We start from the raw sequence: 9,250 nt of genomic DNA, 5'->3' as shown, positions 1-9,250 counted from the left end.
CACCAAAAATAACTGTTTTGTGCAGCTTGGTGTGAGATCCAGACTTTGTCCCAGCAGCAAGAATCATCCTGCAAGATCATCATCCCAAAATGGCTGGGAGGGCAGCCAGTCCCTGAGGATTCTTTTGGAGAAGGTGAAGGAGAACAGTGGAGGAAAGGCTTTAAGTTGAAGAAGGGTAGATTTAGACAGGATTTTTAGGGAGAAATTCTCCCCTGTGAGAGTGGGGAGGCCCTGGCACAGGTTGCCCAGAGAAGCTGTGGCTGCTCCTGGATCCCTGGAAGTGTCCAAGGCCAGGTTGGATGGGGCTTGGAGCAACCTGGGCTGGTGGAAGGTGACCCTGCCCATGGCAGGGGTTGAAACTGGAAGGGCTTTAAGGTCCCTTCCAACCCAAAGCACCCCGTTCCTGTGCGATGTCCAGGTGGGATGCGGTGCCGGGAAGCAGCTGGCACTAGAGGGCAGCAGCCCCCCGCGCCGGGCAGGGTTTGGGGACAGCGGGACAGGGACAGGACAGGGACAGCGGGACAGGGCATGGTGGGGTTCCTGCTTCCTCCTCACACCAGGGTCCTGCAGGGATCCCACCCCGGGATGGCTCCAGCTCAACCACCCCCGTGGGGACAATCCAAGGGGATTTTTCCACCCGTCTGGTCACACCTGGGGGAAGAGCAGGGATGGAACGCGGTGAGTGGCTCTGAGCTGCATCCCAGGAGATCCCAGAGCACACAGGCTGGGAGCTGAATCCCCGAATCCTATGGGAGCTTGGCCTTAGGGAGCTGGGCCGGAATTTGGGCTGGGAAGGTTGGTTTATGGAAGAATATCCTCTTCCTAAGAAGGGAAGCCCAGGCCGTGCCTGGAACCCTCCAAATCTCCCTTGGCTGGGGATTTTGGGATGCCCTCAGGGAGTGGTGTCCCCATCGGCAGTGGCCGGGAGGGATGATCTGCACGGGGACAGGGACGTGCTGGGGCAGGGAGACATGGACAGCAGGATCCCCAACCCCAAACAAGCCCTTCTTCCAGCCCCTCTGGGGTCCCACTCCCTTTGGAGACATCCCCGTGGTGACACAGGAATGAGGGATGGGGGGACAGACCCCCTCAAACACACCCCCGCTTCCAAAACCTGCTTTTATTTACATTTCAAGTCAAATCACATGCGAACTCTTGGTTTGTTTTTTTTTTTTGTATGTTTTTTTTTCCTTTCCTTAAGAAGAGTGTGATTAGCAAAAAAGACGCATTATTAGAATTTCCAAATAGCAATTAAATATACAAAAATAGAGCTTACAAAAAAACCAAACGAACAAGAGGAAAAAAAAAACAAACCATAAACCAAAACAGCGAATGTTTTAAAAAATATTCTGCTGCAGAATCCGTAGTGTACAAACACGTCTATGAGGCTCCACGCTCCATAAACAGTCCTGGGAGGAATTTACGGGATTGGGGGGACGGCACCCGGAGCACCCCCAGCCCTGCACCCGGGGAAGCCGCTGCCGTGTAATACTGACACCCCCCTCCCCAAAATCCAGGGAATACAAGTTGTGAGGATGGCGGGGGACACCCAGATCTGTGGCTGGAGAGGTGAGGGGGTGGCCCAGCTCCCCACCATGAGGATGGTGGGTTTGGGGGGCTGCCCAGAGACCCCCAGGGCCAGGCTGGAAGCGATGGGATGATCCCAAAAGCCAGGATTTTTGCCTGCCCCCTCCATGCCATGGCTCTCACTGCTACTGGGTGACACCAAGATGGTGCCCATTCCAGGGACTCCTGAGGTAGCCGAGGAGGGGGACAACCACCCCCAGGCAGGGCGGGTGGGGAATCCAAACCCAGGAGACCCCACACAGCCACCACCCGCTGCCCCCCGGGGGTGACACCGGCGCTGAGGGGGCACCCAACCGCAGCACGATCCCGGGGGCCAGACCCCATTTCCTGGTGGGAATGGCAAAGGCAAAGGAACCGAAGGCGAAGAGGAGGGAGCAGGAACCGGCCGTGGTGCTCCAAGGTCCCCCCAGTGTTTGGGGCACCGTCGGCGGGCGCGGGAGGCACCGAGAGCTGGGGGAGGACGTCCAGGTGCCAGGGAGGCATTCCAGGTGCCACCACGCTGCTTCCCGGCGGCCGCGGCGCTGCAGAAGGGATGTGCTGGAAGAAGGATGTGGTGCTGAGGATCCCGAGCCCCCTCCTCGCCCCGGCAGAGGAACCGAGCCCGGGCTCGAGGGTCAGGCCCTTCATCCGTGGGGATTTGGGGCTCCCCGGCTGCGTCCCCGGTGCTTTGGCTGTGTCCGAGTGCCGCGGGCGGGAGCGGCCCCGGCCCGGCCCCGGAGGGCACTATACGATGTTCTGGGCCCCGGGCAGGGGGCCCTGGGGGGGGCTGGGATCCGGCTTCCCGTGGAGCTGTGCCAGCTGCAGCACCGGCATGTTACACAGCGGGCACACCTTCCGCACCTCCAGCCACTTGATGAGGCACCTGCGGGACACGGGGGACACCGGCGTTAGTGGGGACACCTGGAGTAGGGGGATCACACCTGGAATAGTGGGGACACACCTGGAGTAGTGGGATCACACCTGGAGTAGGGGGATCACACCTGGAATAGTGGGGACACACATGGAATAGTGGGGACACACCTGGAGTAGTGGGGACACACATGGAATAGTGGGGACACACATAGAATAGTGGGGACACACCTGGAATAGTGGGGACACATATGGAATAGTGGGATCACACCTGGAATAGTGGGATCACACCTGGAGTAGTGGGATCACACCTGGAATAGTGGGGACACACCTGGAATAGTGGGGATACACGTGGAATAGTGGGGACACATATGGAATAGCGGGGACACACATGGAATAATGAGGACACAAGTGGAATAGGGAGGACAGACCTGCATTAGTGGGAGGTTGCAAAAATCCCCCCCTAAAACCCACTGACCCCTCCCCCTGGGGCTTTGCTGCTGCCTCCAATTTTTAATTCACCATTTGGGTGCCTTTATATTTTATTGGGTTTTTTTGTGTGTGTGTGTGTGTGTGTATAAATACATGGATTTTGTGTAGATAGATTTTACATGTGTATATGTATATATATATATAAAATTTATGTTTATAAAATAGATATAAAAATTTATACACGTACAAAAATTAAATAAAATATATACACTAAAGATGTCTATGATACATAAAAATATACATAGAAATTATACATAAGCTATGAATAATATACATAATCAGATATATAATTTATATATAAATTAATGAAAATATAAAATATGTGAATAATTATATATACTATAATACTATTACATGTTATATATTCTATTATATAATTATATAATATATAACATATACATATAGAAATATACAAAACATACAATACATGGATAATAATATAAAATAAAAATAATATAAAAAACACATGATGTATAAGTAAATATAAAAATGTATAATATCAAACTTATTATAAATATACCTATATTATATACTATAAATATATATAGTATATATACTATGTATATATGTGTGTACATATATATGCATATATATAGAATATATAGTATATATATTCTATATACTCTCTATATAGTATATTATGTATGTATATATAATAGAATATTACATAGTACTGGATAACAAATACATATATATAATATATATAGTATATATATTAATATATAACATATATATTATATAGTTTTATTATATAAAACACAACATTATTATGTAGTAATGTAAATTTTAGTGGGTTTGCTTTATATAAACCACACATATATAAAATATATATATTTACATTTTTCATGGAATTACAGACTGAACTGGAAGGGATCCATGTGGATCACCAAGGCCAACTCCTGACCCAGAATGGGGCAACCCACAAGTTGAACCTCAGACCCTGGAGCGATGCCCAAATGGTCCCTGCAGATCCCTGGGGAGCTGTTACCATGGTTCTGGGGATCTATTTTATAAATTTATATAAATTTTATAGATGTAAATACACACACACAAGGGACATGAAGAGCTTGGAATATGTAAAGTGTGTATATATGTCTATATATACATACACATATACCTAAAAATATATATATAAATGTGAAGCACTTTTGCCAGCTATTGATTGTATCTTTGCTGCTCCACATGCTCTAATTCATTCAATACGGGGCTGTGATTCCTGCCCCTGGAATGGGGGTGGAAAAAGCCCCCAGGGGAGGAGCAGTAGCACCAGGAGGCCTCAGGCCAGGAGCCCCCCACTCCCAATCCCAGTGCCCACACTTACTTCCTGTGGAAGGCATGTTTGCAGGGACAGATGCCCAGCTCGTCCTTGGGCTTGAACTCCTCCAGGCACACGGCGCAGATCTGGAAGGGTTGGGATGCAGAGGGAAGGTCAGTGGGCAGGAAGCAACGTTTGCACATAAAAATACACAGATGGCTCTGAACCAGCCAAAATCAGAGAACCATGGAATGGTTTGGGTTGGAAGAGACCTTAAAGATCATCCAGTCCCACCCACCCCTTGGGCAGGGACACCTTCCACTAGCTCAGGTTGCTCCAAGCCCCGTCCAACCTGGCCTTGGACACTTCCAGGGATGAGACAGCCACAGCTTCTCCGGGCAACCTGTGCCAGGGCCTCACCACCTGCATCAGAGGGGTGAAATCCTCCCTAAAACCTTCCCAAATTTTACTGGCCAGGCTCAGCCTGGGGTCTCCCTTTCCTGGCAGAAGGGACCCTGGAGCCTTCCCAGAGCAACAGCCACGAAGCTGGGATGTGTTTGATGTGCCAGGAGCTTTTAGGGTGCAGGGGGATGGACACTGCTGCTGTCCCCAGGCCCGAGCTGCATGCACAGGGATAACTCTAGGAACAGGAAAAGGCAAAGGGTGCATCTATCCCAGGGCTGGGAAAGCTGGTGGCTGTTTTCCCAGCAGGCAAAAGATTCAGCTGAAAACTCCTTCCCTGCTTAGTCGTGACTCATTTTGGATATTCCTGGAGATTTTGGGTATTCCCGGCTGGTTTTCCCAGCCCCCTCGGCCCGGGATCTGTGTCTGTCCACAACAAGGGCCAGGCACAGCTGCCGGGACCATCCCCCAAGGAACACACACATCCCGAGCTCCCCCAGGGCCTGGGAGAGGCGGAATGATGGAAAAAGGGGAAAACCAAACCCAGAGATGGGGGGAAGGGCTGGCCCCCCCAGGGCTCCGGGTGGCCGCCCCGTCATGTTGGAAAATTCCCACCCCGTGCTCTGCTTTCCAGAAACACTTACTGTAAAAGCCAGGATCCAAATGCCCAAAAAGGGATATTCTGGAGCAAAACCCTTCCAGCCTTTTGCAAACCCCAGGGAAGAGCCTGAGCTGCTCTATGTCCTTCCCCACAGACTCCCTGTCCTCCCCAAAAGCTGGGAGAGCTGCGGAGAGCTGGGAAGAGACGTAGAGGAGAAGGGACGGAGCAGGACGGAGCGTTACTGCTGCTGTTCCCGACTCTGGCACATTCCCAAATCCCTCCTACAACCCTGGGAAGTGCTTTGAAGTCCGTTTGCCGACAAAAAAAAAAAGCACTGCAGGTCGATTGCAGGGAAGGGATCAGAAATAGGGGCCTCCAGCGGGGACTGCTCGGAACCCTGGGGCCCTTGGGATTTACCCCCCGGCCGTGGGGAGCGGAGGGTGAGGATAAAACGTGGGATGGGCTCTGCCCAGGGAATTAAAGTAAAATAAATAGTGGCTTATAAACAACTGGAGCTGGCACTGAGCAGATGAGTGGCCTCGTGCCCGGGACGTGGGTGGGCATTTCTGTTGTCTTTAGGGGAATAAATAAATCCAGCCCGTGTTTGAAGTGGGATTCGAGCACATTCCTGCTCAACTTCAGCGGGAAAAAGGGTCTGTAAGTGGGGACACTCAGCCCCAAAAGGTCTGGAAGATCATGGAGAACAACGGAGGTGTCTCAGACCTCACGGGGCAGGGAGGGAGAGGTGGATCTGCCTCTCCCAGGGGCTGGGGGAGGGTGTTTATCCCAGACTCCAGTTTTCCCTGCCCAGAGCTGCGCTGGATATCGTCACGCTCCGGAGGGGACGTCCCCGCCCAGGGACACTGTTTATCCAAGGCCCAGCTTTCCTTGGCCTCCCCTTATCCACAGCTCCTTATCGCTGCCATAATAATAAGGCAACAAATAATAATAATGGTGCAGTGAAAGCTCGAGGGGAGCCAAGAGGAGGGAGGTGGTTTAATCCACGCCTTTCCTCCTTTCCAAAGCACACCTGGCTGTGTGCCCTGCTCCCAAGGGAGTTAAATTTGAGGATTTTACCCCTCCCCAGCGTGAGGAAGAGGAGGGTGAGGGAGCCTTTGCTGCCCAGGATGTGCTCACCTCGTGGAGGTTCAGCTCCTTCACCTTCTCCTTGAGTATAACCTGCAAGACAAAGTGCTGGGGTCAGGACAGAACTGCTGCTGTGAGCATTCCCAGGAAAAGTCTCCATAAAGAGATGCAGTTGAGTGTCCCAGTAGAATTGGGAACCTCCCAGCAAACCTGGCACCACCAAGGAGTGCGTGGGGCCTTCACCCCTGAGCAGGGACAGGAGGAAGGCAGTGCTGGCAAAGACAAAACCACGAACACAAGGACCAAATCCAGGAGGTTTCTTCCCAAATTTAACCCTCCTGGGCTCCCATACTCTGCCACAAGCCCCTGCATGGATATCTGCCACTTCATTCTCACTCCATCCAGGCTGAACACCTGGAGAGGGCCATAAATCCAGGACAACGGTTTGCTACCACCCTGACCCCACCCAGTTTCCTGCTTGAACAACGGATCAAAGACAGAAAAATCCCATCAATCCTGGAGAAAACAGGACGTGGAAGCAGCAACTTGGCACCCACCTCTGGGCCCTGTTTATTTTAACTGGGTATCATGGGTGTCTGCAGGGTAGAGCTGGGATTGCCAAGGGGACGTGGGGCTGTTCCCTGGGAGAGCTCTGTGGGTTTGGAGCAGCCGGGTCCGACCCTGGGAGCAGATTCAGACCCCACAAAACTTGGTTTGGTGGCTGGGGATGTTCCCACTGCTTGGAGACCTGTGGAGGAGCAGGTGAGGGATGGTCCTGGGTGGCCCAGCTGGTGGAGAACAATTAAATCACCAGGGACAGAGATTGTTACAACTGCTCTTCCAGGGCCAAAAACCTCCCAAGGAGAGGATCAGCACAAGGAAACCTGATGGAGTGGCTGCTCCAATGTGCATTTGGCACTAGGCACGAAGGGAAGGAGGGGGAAACTTCCTGAGGGTCATCTCACCTGTTTGTAGGCGTAAAGCTCTTTGTGTGCCTGGTGCCTGAGCCTGCAAGGAAACCAGGGAGAAACGTGAGGACAGGCAAAAAACCCAGGATTACTGCAACACCTCAAACGTTTCCCTTCCCTCCTTTCCAGATCTAATATATTAATTTTTAATTTTTCATTTCAGAACTGAGAATGGCCACGTGAAACAACATGTTTAAGAAACATCCAATTTTCCCTGTTGCTGGGAAGGGAATGTCTCCATCCCAAAGCACACAACTGTTCCCCTGTTCCTCTTTTGAGGACATGCAGACATCACCCACACTGTTAAGACCAGTAAAGGCTGATGGGTAAATCACAAGCTGCCACAAATCTCCCTCAGTTTCCAACCACTTCTGCTGCCAGCAATTCCTAGACTGGACAGAGCGCTGTTTTCCAAGTGATGGGGACTCAGACCTGAGGAGAGGAAAGCTCCACTCCTACTCCAGTAAGGATGGGGAAGGAGACCTCCCTGCCCCAAGGTTTCCCACCATCCTGCTGCTTGGGCAACGCTGGGTTGCTCAAACTCAGCGTTATCCTCTCAATTCTACAATCAGTGAACAACATCCACTCCTGGAGCAAATCAGGGGATGGAGATGAATGGGATGAACCTATTCCAAGGACACCTGCTGCAGTGGGAAGTCCAGCTGGTGGCAGTAGGAATTTGAGGCCACAAGCAAAGAGCTGGTTCCATCCCCTCCCTCTCCAGACTCCTCTTTCTAGAGCCAAAACCAAGAGCAGCCTGTTTTCCACAGCCCAGGGCAGCGCTCCACAGGCATCCACTGGCTGGAGAGGCCCATTATGATCCCAAAATAAATACATTTAAAATAAAAAAATAACTAATATTTCCTCTCATCACCAGACATGGTTCTTAGTGAAGTGCTCTGGAAGCTCAGGAGGGAAGACATCTAAGGTGAAGAGTTGGCCAAGGACTTTCCATAAGGAGTCAGTGTGTGGTTGCAGGGCTTGGAGAGCTGTAGGAGTATTTTCCCCAGCCAGTCCTCACTGTGAATTCAGAGGGAAACCCCCTTGTCTGGAATTTAATTTCTCCGAAAATATTATTCTGGGGGCTGTCTCAAACCCCTGGCTGAGCTCATGGGGGATTTCCAATCCCGTCACGCCGCAGTGGGTGAGTTATAAAAATAGGATGGAAAAATATATCCTTGTGCTCGGGTCTCCCCCTAAAATGCAGGCCTGAAAAGTTGAGGAATGGGTAAAAACACACCTTAATGCTGCAGAGAGAGATGGAGAAAGTTGGCTCCCGAGTCCCAAATTTTATGGGGAGCCATTCCTCCTGCTCCAACAGTGCTGCCTGGCAGGAACCTTCCTGCAGAACCATGGAAAACACTGCAGCAGGCAGGGAAGGGGAGGAGGAGGAGGCTGGGGTCGCATCCCTCTGCCAGTGACCCCGAGCAGAAACATGAGCAGAAGATGCAGGAACAATAGAGAAAACAGGATGAAACCAGCCCAATCCGCAGGGATCCGGTGGCTGGGAAAGCAGTTATGAAACACAGATGGAGAGAGGCACGGCGTGAGGCTGCAGACCACATACAACGGGAAAACTCTCCCGGAATGGGAAGAAACACCCGCCTGACGGATCCTTGGCCACCAAGGATTTGGTGAGCCAAAGCCACTGGAGTACCTGGACCAGCAATGGGGAAGAAGGAGCCACCTGGCCCTGGATCTGTGCAGCTCCGTGCTGTCAGCACAGGCGCTACGATGCCAAGGGTCGGTGCTGAGCTAGACAGGGAGTTTTTCCCAAAAAATCCCTCCCTGGAGGTTATGGGGAGCAGCACGAGCACATCTGGTGCCGGAGCGTGCGAGCTCTGTCCGCTCCTCCACGCTTCCTTTTCAAAGCCAGGATCCAGAGCCAGATGGATCCTGGTCGGGCCTGGCGCAGCTGTCGTAAGGAGAGCCCGGATCCTGGCAGGCCCAGGGCTCCATCCATCTCGTGTCAAGCACTGTGACTCCGCAGGAATTTCTGGCAGATGTCTG

General features: G+C 51.7%; 1 protein-coding gene across 15 annotated transcripts in view; it reads right to left on the bottom strand.

Moving 5' to 3' along the window:
- Window positions 1-442: 442 nt before the first annotated feature.
- RNF24 (ring finger protein 24) overlaps window positions 443-9,250 on the bottom strand; it is a 30,679-nt gene continuing 21,871 nt past the window's right edge. For 11 of the 15 annotated variants that reach the window (XM_051798279.1, XM_051798268.1, XM_051798272.1 and 8 more), the window contains 4 exons: window positions 7,238-7,280; window positions 6,324-6,365; window positions 4,250-4,329; window positions 443-2,449 (listed from right to left, as the gene is read on the bottom strand). In XM_051798279.1, coding sequence (XP_051654239.1) covers window positions 2,311-2,449; window positions 4,250-4,329; window positions 6,324-6,365; window positions 7,238-7,280 — 304 coding nt within the window. In that variant the 3' untranslated portion in view covers window positions 443-2,310. The remainder of the gene's footprint in view (window positions 2,450-4,249; window positions 4,330-6,323; window positions 6,366-7,237; window positions 7,281-9,250) is intronic. The other 4 variants (XM_051798273.1, XM_051798276.1, XM_051798275.1 and 1 more) reach the window with 1 other exon arrangement.

The sequence above is a fragment of the Manacus candei genome, unplaced genomic scaffold (genome assembly GCF_025592945.1).
Source record: "Manacus candei isolate 608988 ecotype Guabito, Panama unplaced genomic scaffold, ASM2559294v1 h1tg000048l, whole genome shotgun sequence".
Lineage (NCBI taxonomy): Eukaryota > Metazoa > Chordata > Aves > Passeriformes > Pipridae > Manacus > Manacus candei.
Note: the sequence above shows the minus strand (reverse complement) of the source record. Positions and strands in the feature narration are given on the sequence as shown.